Below are 20,740 nucleotides of genomic sequence, written 5' to 3'. Positions count from 1 at the left end.
ATTTCAGGAATGATTTTTTTACCAGAAAGGTAATGCAGCACTGGAACAGGTACCCAGAAAGGTGGCAATATCTCCACTCTTGGAGGGTTTCCAAGCTTTGTTGGACAAAATCACGGTGACCTGGTTGAGCCAGAGGTTGGATCACAGACCTCCGGAGGTCTCCTCCCACCACCACTGCTCTGATTCCCTGAAGTACACGGGCATCTGCCTCCCTGGCCTCACCCGCTTCCCTTAGCTGAACTAGACAGCCCTTTGGCTACCGGTATTGTTTGCTGCTGCTTCTGTCATCACAATTAGTATATTCTTTCCCCTTGTTGTCTAGGCCTCTGCCCTTCGATACCTTCTTATCTGTCATCACATACTTATTTCACTGGTTATCATCTCCCCACGTAGGAAAACAGATACGCAGCCGTCTCTCGGCAGCTGTAGCACCACTGAATGGCTCTCTTGAACATGATACCTACACAGTAAAGTTATATTTACTAGCCAGCTTACTAAGTCGCACAACTTTTTACCAGAGCTGTTCACTTTAGCCATGCTGATCCAGCGTGGAATGGATTGCAGCTCTGGAGAATTGTGGTGGGTTGACCCTGGCTGGGGGCCGGGTGCCCACCAGAGCCACTCTATCACTCCCCCTCCTTAACTAGACAGGGGAGAAAAAGTATAATGAAACGCTTGTGGGTCGAGATAAGGACAGGGAGAGATCATTCACTAATTACCATCACGAGCAAAACAGACCGAACTTAGAGAGGGAATTCATCTAATTTATTACTAGGCAAAACAGAGTAGAGGAATGAGAAATAAAATCAACTCTTAAAACACTTCCCCCCACCCCTCCCATCTTCCCGGGCTCAACTTCACTCCCGGCTTCAACCTTCCCCCCCTCAGCCGCACAGGGGGACGGGGAGTGGGGGTTACGGTCAGTTCATCTCACGGTGTTTCTGCCACCTCTTCATCCCCAGGGGGAGGACTCCTCTCATCGTTCCCCTGCTCCAGCATGGAGTCCCTCTCACGGGGTGCAGACCTTCAGGAGCAGACTGCTCCAGCATGGGATCCCCCATGAGGTCACAAGTCCTGCCAGCAAACCTGCCCTGGCGTGGGCTCCCCTCTTCACGGGTCCACTGGTCTGGCCAGGAACTTGCTCCAGCGTGGGCTTCCCACGGGCCGCAGCCTCCTTCAGGTGCCTCCACCTGCTCCAGCGTGGGGTCCTCCACGGGCTGCAGGTGGAATCTCTACACCCCCTCATCCTTCCTCCATGGGCTGCAGGGGACAGCCTGCCTCACCATGGCCTTCACCACGGGCTGCAGGGGGATCTCTGCTCCGGCGCCTGGAGCACCTCCTCCCCCTCCTTCTGCACTGACCTTGGTGTCTGCAGAGCTTCTAACATCTTCTCACTCCTCTCTCTGGCTGCAAAAGCTCTCTCTAACTGTTTTTTTTCCCTTCTTAAATATGTTATCACAGAGGCGCTGATTGGCTTGGCCTTGGCCAGCGGCGGGCCCATCTTAGAGCCGGCTGGCATTGGCTCTATCAGACACAGGGGAAGCTTCCAACAGCTTCTCACAGAAGCCACCCCCATAGCCCCCCCCTGCTACCAAAACCTTGCCACACAAACCCAACACAAGAATGGAGGAGAGTCCCAGCTTTAGCAGACACCTGGAGGGATTTGATTACAAGAAATAGTCAATAGTGGCTTACTGCTCTGCAAAACAAAGTCTATCACAACTGACACATTGGAGCCTCTCCGCAGGCAGCAACCCACAACTCGTTTCACAGCCACAGCACAGGCTGCAGACCTCCCCCAGCTGCTCTACATAAATGGGCATATCTGCTGAAATGCAGTTTTGGCCCCACTGGAGCAGGTATAAAAACAAATCAGAGAAAGGTACCTTGCCTGAGTAGAGTGTTGTGTTGTGTTTGCCTGGGGTGAAGGAGTTGTACAGCTGCTTGTGCTCTGCTTCATTGGCCAATGGGAATATGTGGGTGCCCTCTGAGAGCACAGATAATGCCGGATAATAATATGTAGGGCTAGGGGAGCAGAGATGAGTGCATCTCAAATTGAAGGGGGATGCAGGGACACACAGGGTGTGCTGGTAGGTGTGTGATATTACCCTGGTGAGGCAGTGGGAGAGCTTGTCAGAAGGGCTGGCCATGTCTGACAGCTCAGGGATCCTAAGCATAACTTCAGCAGGAAGAATTACTATTCCTTGTGAGGCTTTCCCAAGAAGGACTGAAGTGGTGAGTGAGGGTGCGATTGGGATGCAAGGGATAAGTCTGTGTCAAGAACCTGCATCTGGCCAGCACAAGGTGATTCTTGGGCTGGGTGTCAGGACGTTGCACTGGAAGGGCTGGGGCTTATCATGGTTTCCTGCAGGTGTGTATACATGACTATAGCAGGGCACAGCAACAGTGAATTGTGTCACTGCAGGGCTGGCAAGACTGTGAAGGGAGGAACAGAATAGCAGAGAAGCAGCCATTTTCTCTCCGTATATCTGAAAGACAGGGGAAAAGGCACCAGTTAAAATACCATCAGAGCTCATCCATTTCCTGTCTTGCAGCTTGATTCCTTCCCGTGATGTTCTTTCCCAAAAAAAATGGAGCTGACTTGGCAGCTGGTGGTGGCACCACACGCTGCTGGCCTCGGGGCCACAGAGCAAACTGGCTTCTATGCAGTTAAAGAAGGGTCGGGGGGGAAAGAAAAAAGAAACCATCTTCAACCTGCAAGTCTCTCACGAAGACCGAGTTTTCTGAAAAGCAAGCGGACAGAGATGTGACTGCTTTCAGAGGCTGCTCAGCGGGTCCAGCGGCGATGAGCTTGCACGCGGAAGCATGGTGGGAAAGGCTGATGTAATACTGACTTAAAGAGGGACCCAGCCGCAGGTTTGGGGATGCTCCTCGATGCCAGCTGATCGCGCCCCGCTTCCCTGCTGCCTCGGGTTTCCTGTGTTCGGTAAAGCAAGAGTTAACGTGTTTAGGGTTGGGTTTTGGTTTTTTTTTCCCCTCTCTTCTGCTTTGCCAGAGCGAAAGTGAAAGGAAGGACCACGCTGCTGCGGGGCGGGCAGGCCGGGCGGGGTTTGCTTCCCGGGGGGATTCCAGGGTCCGGAGCGGCTGGGCGGGATGGCTGGAGGGGGGCTGGTGCTCTGCGGGGCCCTGCTGGCCCTGGCGGCGGGTAAGCGGTGGGGAGGGGGGAACTCCCAGAGAAACTCGTACACTCTTCTTTCTTTGCAGTGGGGTTCACGCATTCAACCGGTTCTTTTCCCTCCCTAAAGGGCCAGCGAAAGCTCCCGCACCAGTGCCCCGGTTTCGCAGGGTGGATATTGCCCTGAGTTGCTCCTACGTGGGGGAAGATGTAAGAGGCTTGCTGCGTGCCTTTGGCAGCTCGTCCTCCGAGCATCCTGCTACCCTCGTGCTGAGGGGTATCAGCGTCAGAGATGATGGGAACTTGGATGACCTAACTGAGTACAAAGGCCCACAGGAAAATCCTGACTCCTCTTCTCCCATTGTCTTTGAAGCCTCAGGTGAGCGGGAGAGCTGGGGTGGGAGAGCTGCCGCCGGGTTTTTGGCCGCTTACATGCACCAGGCTTCTACAAGATTTTTCTTTAACTGAGTTTAGACAGTTTTTCAGTGGCCACAAGTTTCACACGTTTTCCTGAATTCATCAATTGGAACTTTAAGAAAGAACCTTTGTGGATGATGTTAGCAAACTGTGTTGAGGCACCTCTCTCCTACTGGGGCTATCCTAGGTTGCCTATTTCTTGGGAAATACTTTGTCAAAAACAACTCAGAAATTATTCCACTATACAGTATTATCACACCCATAAAGAGTGTTCACATCTGCAGCCATGCAGGTGTTTTTTGCTAGCAGGAAGCGTCATGGTAGGTGGGCATGAAGCTGAGCTGTCCTGCTCAGAAGGCCAGCTGTGTGTGACTTGGCTCTCCTTACTTCACCCATACGACTTCTGTTCCCCTTGCTTTGCATGTAACTTTGCAAACACAGTCAAGCAAAGGTCTGAGCCTGTACTTCACTGTGGTCTTGTTCGCTGCCTACAGTGCTTATCTGCGAGCATGTACTTCAGTACAAGCTTATTCAAGGCTCCGAGACATTTTCAGAGAGGAAGCTGAGGGCCCAGCAGGATCCATTAGCTCAGGTCCAAGCTCTCTTTCAAGTGGTATGGATGGACTGGGCATGGGTGAGTTCAAGCACACTGCAGCCAGGCTACTGTCAGGCATTGAAGACACTGAGTTAATTTCCAGTGATGTCTGTGGAAAGCCTGTAGGCCTGTATGCTTATGCCTACACTTAAGCCCATGCTGTGATCAAAGGCACAGATACAGTGTGAATCCATTACATCCAGCCACTCCTGCCTTCTTGCCACCCTTTCTTTCCTTACCTGGGATGCTTCGATGTCCCTCTTCTTTCTGGATTCAGGCCTAAAACGAATAAACATTGCACGTCTTTACTGGGCATTTCACATACACAGCTTGCTGGGCATATACATACACTAGGCATACATACACAGCACAAACACAGCTAAAGGGAATCTGTTCTGTTTATTCGCCTTTTCAGAACAGCTTCTTTTGCCCAGAATGAACTCTGTGCAATCTGGCAAGATAAAACACAGCCAACAGGCTGAGGGATGTTAGACAGTCATGACAAACCTCTCATTCTTTGCAGGCCTTCATCTATTAAACCTAGCATTTCTGGGCTCTGACTGACCCTTGCAGCACATGATGCTTCTCCAAAATAATGTGTCTCACCACCTTGTACTTTCTTTTCCCTTTTGGATTCAGATGGTTAAACCTCTTCCTCTATCCCCACAGCCCAGTTGGTATCCATCCCACACGCAGAGTCCCTGCTGCATGCGGACTGCGATGGGGAGGAGGTGAACTGCGAGATCTCCCCATACAGCTCCCAGCAGGCTGGCGAGGGTCCCTGCCGTACCTCCTGGTTCATGGCCACCCTGCAGCTCTCCAGCAGGATCAGTATCACCCTGGTGCTCAGAGGCCCCCAATGCGGCAGCCAGGAGGAGGAGCACGATGCAACGCTGCACCCAAAGCTGAGGATTCCTATGAGGAAGGAGGGGACAGTGCTGACCACAGGTGACCAGGTGGCCCGGGGTGCCCCCACAGCACCGAGGGACACGAGGGGAGGGGAACCTGCTTCCTCAAGAGTCCCATGCCCCACCTCGCGCCAGGACCTGAGGGCTGCTGCGAGTTGGTAACTAGGAAAAAACGGGTTGTGCAGATTGCCCGCCCGCACCTTGCCTCCTCTCAGGGTTTCCCATGCCCCAGTCCCTGAGGATGACAAGTGTCAAGACCATGACATGCACTTGGTGTCCACCTGTCTCCCTGCCCCGCTAATGCCACTGGGCTGGCTTCTTCCAGCTCCTCAGTCCACATGGCCCCTGGGGCATCAAATAGGGTGCCTGTGCCTCCTCCTCCGGGTGGGTAGTTCACTGACAGCCCTTCCCACCCGAGGGTGCTCCTTCTTGAACCACATCTGCTTAACTCTCTGCTTGCCTGTGTTTCTGTTTCTAGTTGAATTTCAATCTTCATCACGCAACACTTCCCTGCGCACGCATCTTGGCGGCTCAGTCACCCTCGACTGCCGCTTTGCCTTGGCTCCCAGCTCCTCGCTGTCCTCCCTGGAGTGGAGGAGGCAGCACCAAGGCAGTGGCCGTAGCCTTTTCCGGTACCAGGTGGGGAGCACAGGCCCAACAGTGCAGCCAAAAGTCCACGTGGATGTGGCAGGGCTGCTGAGGAGTGGAGACGCATCGCTTAGCCTGCAAGGAGTGAGCGTGGGAGACGAAGGGATGTACATCTGTTTGGTGTCCACCCCGCTGCACCAGGCCCAGCACATCATCCAGCTCCATGTGGCCGGTGAGGAAGGCAAATGTCTGGGTGCAATGAGTCCCATGTCCCCAGGCACTGAAACTTTGCCCTGCACCCTTATCCCATTGCTCCTAACACTCATCATCACAGGCAGCTCGTCTTCTCTCCCTTGTGGATGGGGACTTTTGTACTCTGCTAACAATAAGTCAATTCCCTGATTATCTCCTTCAGAGCCTCCAAGAGTTCATGTGATTCCATCAGTGGTGTCATTTGAGAGAGATGTGAAGACTACTCTGATGTGCAACATTGCTGGCTATTACCCCCTGGACGTCTCGGTGAGCTGGACACAGAAGACTCCTGAAGATGACATGGAAATCCCTCTCTCAAATGCACATCTCTCCAGCCACCGGCAAAGCCAAGATGGCACCTACAGCATCACCTCCTACCTCAGCATTAGCTCTGACACAGCGCGGGCACCAGCCACCTACAACTGCCATGTTTCACACGTGACCCTGGCAGAGCCCATCTCTGTGAGTGCCCATCTTAAGGTACCAGGTAGGTGTCAAGGGGAAAGGGGCGAGTTCTTCATCCTGCCCAGACCTCCTCCCACCTCATCTACCCACCACAGGGATCAAAACCTCTGAGTCACACCACATATGCCTGTTTCTCCCTGCTTTCCTTCTTGTGTCCTCTCATACTCATCCTCTCTATTCTGCTCTTCCCTTTCCCTTTCACTTCCTCAGCCTTTATTCCACTCCCTGCAGCTTCTGGGGAGCAAGTATCTAATTTCCTTCAGGGGAAAAGAGATTTTATGACCAAAAGTGGAGTAACAGAGCAAAAGGTTGTAGCACGTGGGCTGGACCCCGCTGGACAGGCACAAGCCATGCCCTGAGGAGTTAGATGCCCAGCTCGACTTGATGGTCAGCTGGAGACCAATTCTGCTCAGGAACTATAGCAAAAAATCCTTCCACTCGTTGTAGCTGTTGGGGTTCTGACCCTCCTTGCTGATGGGAGATTGCTCCTATGTCTCCTCCTGACCCACCAGGGAATAGCAAGCAATACTGCACTTTAACAAGTTACGACACATCAGTCCAGCCTGTATAACTGGCCCTGGGTCCGTGTGGCTTTAGCTCACGTGTGTCCTGTCACATCCGTGTACCTGACAAGAGCATGCACATGGCCAGTTGCTGGGGGAGCTCGTTTAACTGTGACAACTCGCCGGCTGTTCAGCTGCTCCAGCCAGCCTAACATCACTGATCCTCCTCCTCCTCTGCAGAGCAAACAGGATCGGAAGGACTGGTGGGGAGTTTCATTGCTACCGTCCTTTTCATCGCTGTCCTCTTCGTTGTGCTCAGGAGAAGAGCAGGTAGGAGTTTAAAATGCTGACCAACTTCCCTCATGGGCAAGATGCAGCAAGGAGCATCTTCCTCTCCCCTGTACCCTGGTTCAGGAGAGACGGATATCAGGATATCCCAGGATCCTGGAGGGAAAGGTGGGGAGTGGATGAGCTGGAGACTCATTTCTAGTGGAAGGCACCATGAGGTGATGTTTTGCACCACTTGGTCTCTCTGCATCTTACTTTTTTTTTTTTTTTCTCCTCTTCAGCTAAACCAAAGCCCGAGCAACTTCTAAGGGCTTCAGAATAGAGGAAATCACCCACCTGCAGTCCTTTGTCTCCCATCCCTTGACACATGCTGCTCAGGAGAGCCAGCCCTGTCCGAATATTAACAGAGCTATTGGTGGGTATGGGAGGGGTAGGGCTGTCCTTGGTGGAGGAGCTGAGGCAGACTCACAGAAAAACATGTCTTCATCTTGGGAGGGCAACATCGATAACTTCAGCTCTTTGCTGGGGTGCTGCATTACAGGCAACATGCATACATTTTTAGAAATGCCTCTTCTCCATTTTCAGGGAAAATTAAATTGTATATAGGTGAGTGTTTGTATGACTGTATATATGTATGTGTATATACAGGATTTACACATGTATGTATGTCTGTATCTGTAGATGTATACAGGTACCTTTGGCTATTGCCTATGAGGCAGGCGTTTAAGTAAGATATTTATGTACGCATGTGTTTTAACTGTGAAGTTGGGCAAATATGTAGGCAAAATTTGTACTTGAAAACGGTGAATCCTCAAACAGAGGAAGTTATGGGTTAAACTGATTGCAAATCAAGCAATTGGAAAAATATGGCTCTCCAGGAGAAAGTTACAATAAAATTTTTTATAGAAATTTCACTGCTAGAAGTTTACAAGATGGAGAAGATGTGTGGTTCTGTAGTTGTGAAAAAGACAGACATGATTAAACGCTTTTCCTCCCCAACAGGGAATTTGAAGGTAATACTTAGAAATCCTGTATATAACCAACAGGGGAAAAAAAGCAGAAGAAAGGTGTGGATGGAAAGGAGGTATATGGCACACAATAAAACTGAGAATTTATGAAGCATACAAGGTGATAAGGAGTGTTCAAAATAATCTGGAAAAGCTGGATTGCTGCAAGTGCTAACGGTACTTGGAATGAATTTTTTCAAAACACGTTGAAAACCAACAAATTCTAGCAATGGCCTAGACTCTTACTGGGTGGATATAGGTAAAACTGTTGATAGAGAAGATTTTTGATGGAGGCTTTTTGTTACAGAGAAGATAGTTGTTTGTATACAGAAGGAAACAGAATTGTGTATTCATACTATATGAGGATGGTAAACAACTTCCTAATCTATTTGCCAACTAAGGAAGGTTTTAACAGCATCTATTAAGCGTAAGTATTTTCAGATCAGTAGCCAAGAAAATTTGCATCTCAGAATCATAGAAGATTTCGCTGAGGAGGCAGCTGGCCCAATGGAGTTAGGTAATTAAAAATCCTGGCATACTAGAGAAATCCCAAGATCTTGGAAGAGCGTGTTATGCCAGTGTTCATAAAGCAAGATGACGCCGATGACTGTTAGATGGTTCCGTAGTAATAATCATAGGTAAGAGAGTGTGAAGTTGTTAGAAGTTAGCTAACAAAGGCTTCAACAATGAAAATAACATTAATAATTTCGTATGTTTAAAAAAAAAAAAAAGTTGTGAGAAACAAACCTGATTTCATTCGTTGACAAAATAATAAATGTAGTTGATAAAAGCACTGGGGCAGATTTAACAAATCAAGAAATTTGTAAATTCTGAAGAAGAAATAATAGTGTATGTATACATCATAATTTGCATTATGTGGATTAATTACTAGCTAACAGACAAATGGCACAAATTCATTGTCCAAAAAGAAGCAGCAATCACTGCTGAAAGTGTGTGCCTTCCTGCAAGAACCGTGCTGTTTAATATTTGCATCAGGAGATAACAATTGTAAAAAATATTGCTGATAAAATTTGCAAATGGCAAGATCAGTAGCTAAAGCAGAGGGAGTCCTTCAGATCAACCCAAGTCCCCTGGCCAGCTGAACATACTGAAACAAGGTACAATGCTCAGTAATACCAGTGGAGTCTCCTCAGGTGCTGGACCACCACGCTGTCTCAATGCTGTTGATCCACGAATCCTTATCAGTTGCCTGACCCGTGGGAACACCTAAGGGTGACCATGGGCAGAATGTAACTGCTGGTGGAAGCAGTTCTATCATCTCTTCTTCATTTTTGATGCGTTACCAATAAATAAGTCTTTTTAGTTCCAATGGTTGTCTTCTGTCTGTGCACCTCCCACACCGCTCTGTGGAGTCAAGCAGCCCCGCACTCAGCAGGAAACCACCTGGGACTCGGGAAGGGGAGCTCCAAGGGACCCTTGGTATCAATACCAGTCCCCTCGCTCCCAGAGGCTGCTACTCTGGACCAGGGCTCACGGAAGCTTTTTGTACCTCCTGCTGTATTCAAAGACACCCCCAGATAATCGGTGGGGGTGTGGCAGCTGGCCTCTGTGCAGCCAGGGAAGAAGGACAAGCTGCAGAGAGCGGGAACCTCATTGGCGACCACTGGAGAAGTCACTGTCACCTGTGATTGACAACACCGAGTCAGAAGCCCAGCAAAGCCTGAAGCTGAAACGCTCGTCAGCAGTGCAGGCACCCACACGGGTTTTTAATATGTTGAAAGCTTGGAGGTGATCCAGAGAAAAATGACAGGACCGATTAGGAAGGTCAGAAAATGCCTTATAGGGGGCACTTTGAGACATTACTCTGGTCTTACTAAACCAGTATCCCTCAATTACACCACAGAAAATAAAGTACTGGTGGCACCCTAACCTGCAGAGAAAGGCACGGTGAAAATCAACAGCTGCAAGTTATATTTAGGCATGTTCAGAGTAGAATAAGACATAATATACCCAATTATGAGGATGATTCTCCTAGTCATCTGCCAATAAAAAAGGTAAACTATCTCTCAAGGTCTTCAAATAAAGGCCATGTTACTTTGTTCAAGCTGTCCTTTAATCATAATTTTTTTAAAAAAAGATAATTACATCAGTTAAAAGAGACACTGGGTAAAATTCCAAGGCCTGTGCTACACATGAAGTGAGAGCTGGGGGTTTGTCTGCCTTTTTGGACCATAAACTGACATAAAGGAAAGAAAAATATAAGGGAGAAATGCAAGAAATGTGTTAGGAGTGGCTGTACTCCTTGTAGGGACAAATGTACCATGGCACTTGATTTTATTCAATGACCCACCCGCTCTTTGATGCTCCCCACTAGAGTTGCTATGGGGAATCCACAATTACTGTGACCCTGAAGGTCTCATGCTGAATTTAAACCACAAAAACAAGTAAAGCATATAACCTAAAGCAGAAAAGGTAGTACTTACTGATAAACAAAGTGTTTAACAACAATGATCCTTACATTTTAAATATAAACCACTTATTACACACATGGTATTAGAAAATACCATGAAAAGATTGAAAGTTCATCAAAGATAAACTTGATTGCATTATAAAGACATGTATAAATAATATTATATGTTCTGCGTCTCTGGGAGAGAGCCACGCTGCCTTCCAAGGTCGAATGTGCCGTGGCCAAGAGCTACATGGCATCAATGCCTGGCCACATGAATTGAGAAGCAGGAATCTCGTTATGATCTGATTAGCTGCTAGTCAAACCAAGCTGTTATCAGGTATACTGTGTCTCTACAAATAAATAGGTGTTTTAAACAAGTTCTTTAGGATAATTATTTGATAGAAGACATGAAATTTGATACAGATTTTGTCAACCTGCAAAACATTAGATTATTTGCACTTGAGTCAACATAAGATTACTTAGGGGCTGGGGCTGCATTGTATTGTGAATATGGACAAGCCCAAACTTCTAATGTGGTATTGAAAGAGTAGTCATTGCAAACAACAAAGCCAAGCTCAAGATTATCTTTCCCACATACGTTGCCCTTGCTTGATTATGCCTCTGCTCATTCAATTTAAGCTAGCAAAATAGATCCAGCAGTCTAACTACATTGGTTTAGACACACTTCATGAACATAGCTGAAGCTCAGCTGGTACGTGCCTCAAAGAGAGCATACATTAACTAGAAGAGACAGTGAAGTGTCTAATGCACTTCAAAGCTTCTTAAAAGCCCACGGACATCAGGTAGTTTTTCTCAATAGCTGGATACCTCTTTTCATAGAGAAGGTCATCTCACACCTATACAACAGCTGCTTCTCCTCCTTAGCACTGCCTGCAGGAACACTGTGCCTGGGCTTCTCTCTGTGAAGAGTACAAAATAATGATCAGAGTCTTCACTAGCACTGTGTGTTTGCTTTTCTTAGTAACAGCAGTCTTCTGCACTGATCACTTTCTCTGGCCTATCCTTCATCTGGGCTTCACTGACGGGAGCAATGATAAGCTACAACAGGTAATGAATCTCCCGTAAAATTCCACACTCTCCCCCCCCTCAAAGGCAAAAGACAAAAAGGGGAAAGAAAAAAAAGGGAAAAGGGAAAAGGACTGGGCTTTTCTTTTCTCAAAGCCTCCAGCTCTGTTACAACCACCCCCTAACTGGTATCCCAGACAAAAGCATGGGACACATGCTTCCTTCCACAGCATATGTGTCATGCTAAATCAGCTTCTCCCAGCACACAGAATGGTGGGTTCCCATGCATCTCCCTTCAATGACTGATGAGCAGATGATGAAAAATGGCAGATGCACCTTCAGGATGAAAATTAGCTGAGAAGCTCAAAAGAGCACATCTGGAGTGGAGAGGGCTGATTTCTATTCCCTCATGCTTTTACAACTCTATGATAGAATCATTAAGGTTGGAAAAGACCTCTAAGATCATAGAGTCCAACTGTCAACCCAACACCACCATACCTACTAAACCAAGTGCCACGTCTACACGTTTTTTGAACACCTCCAGGGATGGTGACTCCACCACCTCTCTGGGCAGCCTGTTCCAATGCCTGACCACTCTTTTGGTGAAGAATATCCAATCTAAACCTCCCCTGATGCAACTTGAGGCCATTTCCTCTCATCCTGTCGCTAGTTACTTGGGAGAAGAGACCAACACCCACCTCACTACAACCTCCTTTCAGGTAGCTGTAGAGAGTGATAAGGTCTCCCCTCAGCCTCCTCTCCTCCAGATTAAACAATCCCAGTTCCCTCAGCCACTCCTCATAAGACTTGTTCTCCAGACCCTTCACCAGCTTTGTTGCGCTTCTCTGGACATGCTCCAGCAGCTCAATGTCCTATGCAGAGGATCACAGGGCATCATCCACCACATGGCACCCTCAGGTGCCTTCAGGAAACAGTGAGTACTGTTGCAGATGCTGTGCTCTGTGACCCCTCTGAAGTTTCTGGTTTATGTTTTCACGTTATCCTGTCCCCCTCTTCACTCATTCCTCACCATAATAATTTGATTTCTCCCTGATTTGTCTTCCTCTAACCTCCTCCTCTCTCCTTCTTAAGGAGAGCTCAAGATGAACAGGGCAAACATATCATACTTCTCGTTAATACTCTTCCAGCCTTCAAACATTTTCAGGTCAGGGGCTTCCTGTCTGGATGTGGTTTCTGTGGTTTAGCCACCCTCCGTAGATTTCTTTTCCATGAAGCTGTCCATTCTCCCCTTGAGATCATGTTAAGTCTTTAAAAATTGGCATTATGTCCACCACTTTCCCCTCCTCAGGTACCACAGTGGCAGTAGGCATGGGTTACGCACTGCTCAGAGCAGTTCAGCTATTTTATTCTTGAGTTCCTTTAAGAGTCTTGGACAAACGCCATTGCTCCCAGCGAGTTGTTACTGTTCGCTTTGTCAGTGTGTTGAACAGCCTTTTCCACAGCCACTTCCATTTCAGACACGTTCATTGGTGAACCTCGCCCTATGCAAGAATGAGTTCTGCCACGATGATCTCGTCACTTAACGCTCAACACAGATGCAGAGATTTCTGCAATGGCCTTATCTCCCCTGGGCATTCCTCTCATAGCCTGGTCACCAATTTGCCCTACATATCTGCAAGGTTCCTGATATGTTTCAAGAAAGATCTAATGCTAGTTTTGATTCCTTTGGCTAGTTGTTCCTTGAAGCCTTGTTTGACCTGACTTACTATCTTTCTACACGCAACTTGCCAAATTTCATGTGACCACATCTTTCCTTACTTTTCTCATTTGTAGACAACGTCAGGGGTTTTTTGATAGATGCTTTTAGTGACTTCTCTCACCCCACTGAACAATGGTTTCTGTATCCCACGTGAAAGTTGTTCATCACATTTTTCTTGAGCATGCACAGTTAGTAAGGATGGCAAAGGGTGACAGAGAGTGAATTCAGATGATGAAGATGAAAATACAAAAGGTGTGGCACTGTTGGACAGACAGAAGAAAGCAGGCCATCAATGCTGGGCAACAGGTCAAACCAACAAAGGCTGCCAAAGCAGAGTGGGAAGAAGCAAAGCGGCTGGAAAACAATGAGAGGTAGAGGGCAGGATGCTAACAGCAGTGAAGACATCAGCTGGGAAAACAGGATTATGACCCTGAATGTTGGGATGTCACATCAAAAGAAGTAAGAGGGAACAGCAACATTGCCCCAACAGGTAGGGTTATGTGGTGATGTAGCGCTGCAACTAGAGGAAGCAGAAGGGGTTAGGAATGACAGTGAAGACTAGTAGTACAGGATTGTATGGGACAATAACATTGACATGTGGAGGGTCAAAGCAATGACTGTCAGTGAAGCAGGTCAGCACTGGACAATGCTGATGGACAGCCGAGGAGAGGTCCAGATAGCTTGGGCCAACGATGATAACATGCAGCCAAGGAAGGGAAAAAGACTGCAAAGGCAAGAAAGGCAATACGTCATTGTTGTAAGAGTTTGTGGACTAACCTCAGTCTCCTGTGCTGCAAACTGTCTGGCATGAGTCATCCTCTGGGAGATATGTAACTTGCCAACATGTATTTCAGTGTCACTAGGCAATGCAGGCCTTCCATCACAACCAGGCACAGTTTGTGAGGAAGGAGGGCATGGTTTTCTTCTTCTTCTGAGTTCATTCACTACTGTTCTTTCCATTCAGCTCTCCCTCCTTCCCCTGTTTTCAACAGTATTTTTTAACATTTTCTATTCCACTTTTTCAAACACTTCTGAAGTAGTGGGTTTGCTTAGTATTGATTTCTTTATGAATTGCTGTTTTTCTCTTCTTTTATACTTTTGTATATATCTAGATCATTCTCACAGACCTGCCCTCCCATGAAATACCATCAACAACTTATTAAATCCTTAGCAGGAAAGATCAATTGCTTCAGCTAATAAATATGTACAGCCTCATATCAGAAGGTATGCTGCAAATATTTTGAGATCCTTTACTGGCAGGGGGATTTGGAAGGCAAAAGGCCCTAAACTCTGTGAAGTGGACCATTTTTCAAGCTACAGGGGAAGATTCTTTCTCTAAAAAAACACCCAGCAACCCTACATGTCTTCCTTGAGAAAAATCCCTTCCTGACCCCAAAATTTGCCTAGGAGTATAAACTTTTTGATATGTGAGATGTATCTGAAACAGTTGCAGTCTTGATATGGAGTTAAAAGAAGAGGTGACAGAATGGGACAGTGACTATAATGAAGAAATCTCACTCTTCTCAGTACCATTAGAAATGGTCACATAGCTCAACTAAGATCTATGTTTTGTTGGCCAAACTCTTCTGCCTAAAAGAAAGGATGAAAAGCAAAAAGGGAAAAAAAAAGAAAAAGAAATTAAGATATGAATCCAGACATTCTTATTCCCAGGCACTACAGAGGATAAACCTTGGAGTAGTTTATAAAAATTAAGATATTCCCAAAGTATATTTTATCACTCTAATCCTTAACTTGAATTTATCAAGCTACGTCTTGAAAAAAATTTGGGTTCTTTGCTTCATGAACCATTCCAGAGCTTCACGTCACTGCTAGCCTGAGATCTTCTGAGGGTTCATAGTGTCTGGGAAGACACAAAACATCTCAAGCAGAGGAATGAATTGAACACGTCTGAACAATTATAAAGGAGATGGGAAAGGGGGGGTGATGCCTTCTGCTCTGGCTTTTGAGAAGGGTGTGGTGGGAAGCATTCCCTCAAGCCATTTGGCTATGAAATCTGGCCTTACCCATAAAAGAAACAGGATTTATAGATTACCTTCTCTTCTTAAGGGTTTAATTCCCTGTGGATTCCCTTTTTTGAGGGCATAACTTCTAGCTTATATTCCAGAGGAGGAGAGGATCACCATCACCAGAGCAGAGCCAAGAAGCAGAAGCAACATAAACCACTGAGGTTGGAGTGACCGAGGGTGGCACCTGGAGAATTACATGGGGCAGTGTCAAAAATGGAGGTAAACATCAATTAGGTTGTCTTAACGTCAGCTTTAGAAAGCTCCAGGTGGGCAGCAGCTAGCATCTGTGTCCAGCAAGCAAACGCTTGCTGTGCTGTGCCAGGTGCTGCATTGGGCTCAGAGGGTGACCAAGCCCAACCCTGTGATCTCTCTTGGCCAGGGAGCAGCAGGTGTCAGAAGAAAAACTGGTCTGAGGTGGCTGCATCTGCCTCCAATTTCCAGAAACAGGCAGGAGAGATCACAAAAGGGGTGGGGACACAGGCCTGGGGAGTCAGGTGGTTGTGATAATAGTTATATTGTTAGGGCTGGAATGAGGAAATTAAAGATTTCAGCTGGGAAGAATGGGAAGGGGAGGGGGGTGTAAGTCAAGGGGGCTCCCTCTTGATCTCCCCATTTATTAATTGCCCCTTGGGGCAAAGCAGCAAGAGAAGTCACTGGTTTTGACATCCAGTCCTAGAGCTTTGCTTGCTGCTGTTTCAGCTTGGACTGCACACCCAGCTTACAGATGGGCATTAGTCTTAGCTTAGCTATGCCAGTGGGCAGGAATTTTCATCTGGCCATTTCCACAGTCGGTCCTATTGCAATAGGACTGGATTGGGATTGGGATCGGGATCTGAGGAGCTGTCGATCTGACCGAGTGATCCTATGTGAGACCCTGGGTTTAGGGAATGTGCAGCAGAGGTAGAGCTTGAAGGCTTGTTTTCAGCGCTCAGTGATTTTCTCAGGGAGGACAAGTCAGTAGTAGCGAAGGTGGCAGCTGACTTGGACACCAAGTAGTATGGCTAACGTACCATGGGGTCACTGGGCTGCTTCAGCACCCAGACTGAATCAGGAGGCAATATCCCTTGTCCTGCAATACAGACAACAGATGGGAGAGATCTATGTTTTTCAGGAGCTAATTCATATTTGCCAGCTCAGGCAGAGCACGAGCAGCCATACAGGCTCTCCTCCAGGCTTCGTACCGCATTGCGGCATGCAAACAGCAATGAAAGAGGATCCATACAGGTCTTCTGGAGTTCATTTGTACTAACTTCATTCTCCTAGGAAGACAGACTGGGTTCCCTCCACACAGTTTCCAGCAGGATTTGCTCAGTCCTACAATACTATTTTCATCAGCTCTACCCTATCCTCTCCTGCCTTCCGTGCTGAAAGAAGGGGATAACACACACTGCTTTGGTTTTCCCCCAGGGCTCCCTTTTGCATCACCAGAACAGCTCTCTGCAGCCACTCTGCTCCTACAAGGTAAAAATGAATAAATATATTGAAAAGGAGCCTCCACTTTTGTGTGTGGGAGTGCGTACATGGACATGCTCTTGCTGCTGTAGGATCACTGGTTATTTGGGACAGACATCACTGCTGCCTGGCAGGTTACATCAGTAGCAAGGGAGAAGGTATTCAACAGATTGGTTTGCAAATCCCTGATGGCTTTTTAATAATGATCCTCTTTGAGATCACCACCTCTGCCTCAAGGGAGTCCATGAATCCTGGGTAAATAATTCCCCAATGAAAAGCAACAGCAGCAGAAAGTGTAGACGCATGTCTACCCATCTTTATTGGCTACTAGACTGGTGTTTCTTTGGCCAAACACTTCAATTAAACTTAAAGCAACATCCGTGCTGCTATTCCTTGACTGTTTGGGTTGCTAGCTTTAATGCAGAAAATATAATCGGCTGTTGCTAATCCAGAAATAATCACTGGTTTCTACCTTGTAGCAGAAGGAAAACACAATTGCATATATGGAAGAACTAAACTGATCAAAGGTCTTTCAAGTAGTTCAAAAACATGTATAATTTGTTACACATGGAATCTAGACCAGAAGGGCATAAAGATGAAGTATTGGAGCGAGACCTTGCTTTTTTTCCCACCACAGTAGCAGTGTGTTGAAAAAAGTTTGTTCTATTTTAAAATGTCGTGTGCATTACAGATCACTATCACATTCCTACCTGGGCAGATAATAGACATAGCTGGTAAGGAAACATTTCAAATTTGATGCCATAAAAAATGATTCATGTTTACTCAAAGGTTGCTCAGCAGCAATAAAAAGCAATCATGCATTCAGCTTGTGAAGATACAACATAAAGAAGCACTGCCCAGGACAACAGGGCGCTTCCCGTTTCAAAAGAGAAGAACCTAGTGACAAACGTCTGAAGGAAAAGGATCTTTTCAGCATAAAGCTCCTTGGATTCAAAATATTGTTAGAGGTGAAGTAAATACTGTGAATCAAAAATTCTGAAAAGGATTTGTAATGCCTGATGGAAGATCTTTCATTCTAATGCAAGACTCAGGATTTCAGAAGACCATTTATGCCATAATTGCTGAGCCTGAATGGAGGTGGGGGAAATAACCATCAGTGTCAAAACCAGTTCCATCAGGTGTGACTCACCTTGATAGATCAATACATTAAATAAATATCCAGAAACTTGTGGATGGGAAGAATGCTCTTGCAGTGAGGGAAGTTCAAGACAGGAGCATATCTAATCACCTAAAATATCAACAGGAGTCGCTCCCACAAACTATACTAATAATTCCACATCACTATCTGCTGTCAAACTGAAGTATGTCTGAGTAAAATGGTACCATTTATGACTGACAATCTTGGCCAGAAGATGGTCACTCGATGGTCATCTAGTTCATCTACACATTGGAAAAAAAATAGAGCAAAAGCTGGAAAGATGTAAATAATAATAAAAAAACCCCCGAAGAGTTAGCAAATTCTTATGTTCTGCAAATGGAGATTGAGACTGGCAGCTGAGACGGCAACAGGAGATTTGCTGTTTGGATTCTTTCAAAAGTATTTGGGGAATCAAGAGGTGATTTTGGTTGTAGAAATGTTAAAAATAACTTTTTGGTTCCTTCGTGAGTTGGCAATCAATCTGCAGCACATCTATGGGACCATGGGAAGGTAAGAACTTTTGTAAAGCCACAGCCAGAACACGATGTTCACATGACTGAAATGACTAGAAGTCACCTCGGGGCTGATACGTGCTCTGAGGTGTGCCACAAGGGCAGATAACATACGGCAGCCTGAGCAGCTCACCGGCGTGAGAAAGAGGGAAAAGGGAATTGCTTAGATCACAGCTGACACAGCAGCTGGAAATGGTGAAAGAGCCAGCAAGTGGGGGGTTTAAATTCTTTAGGAAAAACAAATACAACATATGGAAAAAGTCTTCTGAAAAATAAAACAAATATGTACCTAAATGTGCATATAGAGATACATACATATATGATGTACATCATTTATACACATGTAAAAATAAAACACACAATACATGCACCCACACCCTAATTATCTGCTATTCTTGCCCAAAGTGGCAAAGACCAAAAGCTCTCCCAAACAACATGGTGATGGAAATTGTCAGCCATGACAAAATGCTGAGAAAATTGCTTTAGACTGTCATTTGGATACAGCAAATCAGTCCAGATGTTTGAGTTTTTAACTATTCCTCAAGTCAAAAGACACCAAAAAATGTAAGTCACCTTTGTCTCACACCTAGCAAAAAAGACTGTTTTGCAAAGATCACTTGAAGACAGTCTAAAAAGCTTTTAAATACTATGGAAATCAGAGAATGCCTAACTATCAGCTCTACCACATTTGCCTCTAGTTGCTTTGTGAGTGCCATTAACTTAAATGAGTATAAACCAGGCATTTTCAGGGGCAAAATAATTTTTGTCATTCCAGTAAGAGAGAGGCGGTTTTGGAGGATGGTCCGTTAGCATAACTGAGTAATTTCGGGAAACTACAATAATGTCAGTCAAGCAAGTCACGAACATGCTCTCTATGAAGCAACTGGATTATAGCTCCATAGGTTACACCGGTAATTGTAACCGCTGATGCTCTGTGGTTGTTAGTACCTCTGTCCACAGAGTTTAAGGCATAGACTACACGGGCGGTTCAAAAGGCTCGTATGTGTTGTCAGGGATTCTCCACATGTGTCTGAGCGCATAAAACGGCACAAGTCAGGAGAGCTCACGTCCCTCCGCTAAATGGCATCTCCTATGGCACTGCCCCAGACGGGATATGGAGCTGCGTGGACTGTCGGTGCGACCCAGATGGGCATTTCTAATGCTCTGAGGAAGCTGCTTTGTTATTGGCATTTGATACAGTATTTTTCATGCCCCCATTCCTCCCACTTTTTGCAACTCATTTTTGATGGAAGTTCAAAATAAATTGCTTAAGACATAATTAAGTTTAGAACTGCAGTAGAAATGGTGCTTTTGCTTTGCATCATTTTTTGGCAGGGGACAGAGCTAGAGGAAAGCTCGAAGTTGTGGCTGTAGGTTTGTACCAAGCAGCTGTCACAAGGCTGTTCTGGCACGCTGTCACTTAACTGCCGGCCTCAAAAGCGTACGTACTCCTTGCCATTTTCAAGCATGGTATTTTGCAATATGAAGAGGTAAAAGTGGCTGTGTATTTTGAGTCACTAACCAAACCACTGCTAACTCCAATAAGGATTGAAATTGAGTGACAGATGACTCAACAAGGACTGACCTGAAGGAGGTATTCATAAAGGAAAGAAAGCAGTGAAAACTTGAGAGAGCTAGTTTAAGAGAAGATCATTTGCAGAAAGGATTGGGAAAGAGGTTCCACTGTTACACTGGCAGGGGCTGTTAGGGACTCCTGGTCACTTTTGGCTAAGAGTGTTCATTTCCGTGGTCTGAGGAAAGGCTGCGAGGCTTTGGGTAATGCCGGGAGGCCTTGATTTCCCAGGCACCTATCAGCGAAACATGTTGCCACTCATGGTTGGGCCAGGTCGTTCTGGATACGAAAGATTTCTTTAAGTTAATGAAGCGGCAAAGGCAATACTGCCTCATGCGTATCACCCAGTCACCACCAGCCTTCTCTGCCCCAGCCCCATCCCTCTTGCAAAACTCACCCAAAACTTTCCATCTACCTCGGCTTTACCCTTGAAAAGCAAAATTTGGCGTACGAGCCCTCACCGCCAGGATGTGTGCACCCCATCCGTTCTGCCGCCCCTCCGGGACCTGAGGGGTGTGGGGAGGGTCCCGGCCGCCGGCGCTGCCTCCAGCTGCCCCCACTGCCCCTGGGACAAGCGCTGCCAACTCTCTGCATCACCTCTGCTCGCTGGGACGCCGCGTCCCCACCGCGGGGGTGGAAAGGGAAGGTGGGAGGAGGAGGGACAGGCTGTTCCGCAGCCGTACCTGGCCGGGGCAGGGC

The 20,740-nt window shown here is 46.7% G+C and overlaps 1 protein-coding gene and 1 long non-coding RNA gene across 4 annotated transcripts; one reads left to right on the top strand and one right to left on the bottom strand.

The window, feature by feature from the left end:
• Positions 1–2,359: 2,359 nt before the first annotated feature.
• Positions 2,360–20,649, bottom strand: LOC129203784 (uncharacterized). The gene is made up of 3 exons (XR_008576148.1): positions 20,503–20,649; positions 4,388–4,427; positions 2,360–2,489 (listed from the first exon to the last, which is right to left on the bottom strand). It is a non-coding gene; the product is annotated as an uncharacterized LOC129203784 (long non-coding RNA).
• On the top strand, positions 2,483–9,489 carry TAPBPL (TAP binding protein like). 3 transcript variants are annotated; one of them, XM_054818685.1, is made up of 7 exons: positions 2,483–2,947; positions 3,267–3,515; positions 4,818–5,096; positions 5,535–5,876; positions 6,060–6,383; positions 7,105–7,194; positions 7,434–9,489. In XM_054818685.1, exons 1-7 carry the CDS (start codon positions 2,896–2,898, stop codon positions 7,472–7,474), a joined length of 1,377 nt encoding a protein of 458 aa, XP_054674660.1. In that variant the 5' UTR covers positions 2,483–2,895; the 3' UTR covers positions 7,475–9,489. The 3 variants fall into 3 exon arrangements, with proteins under 3 accessions (XP_054674660.1, XP_054674669.1, XP_054674652.1); XM_054818677.1 differs by lacking the exon at positions 2,483–2,947 and adding an exon at positions 2,995–3,166; XM_054818694.1 differs by lacking the exons at positions 2,483–2,947; positions 7,105–7,194 and adding an exon at positions 2,993–3,166.
• Positions 20,650–20,740: the final 91 nt, after the last annotated feature.

Source organism: Grus americana, chromosome 1, assembly GCF_028858705.1.
Source record: "Grus americana isolate bGruAme1 chromosome 1, bGruAme1.mat, whole genome shotgun sequence".
Taxonomy (NCBI): domain Eukaryota; kingdom Metazoa; phylum Chordata; class Aves; order Gruiformes; family Gruidae; genus Grus; species Grus americana.
Note: the sequence above shows the minus strand (reverse complement) of the source record. Positions and strands in the feature narration are given on the sequence as shown.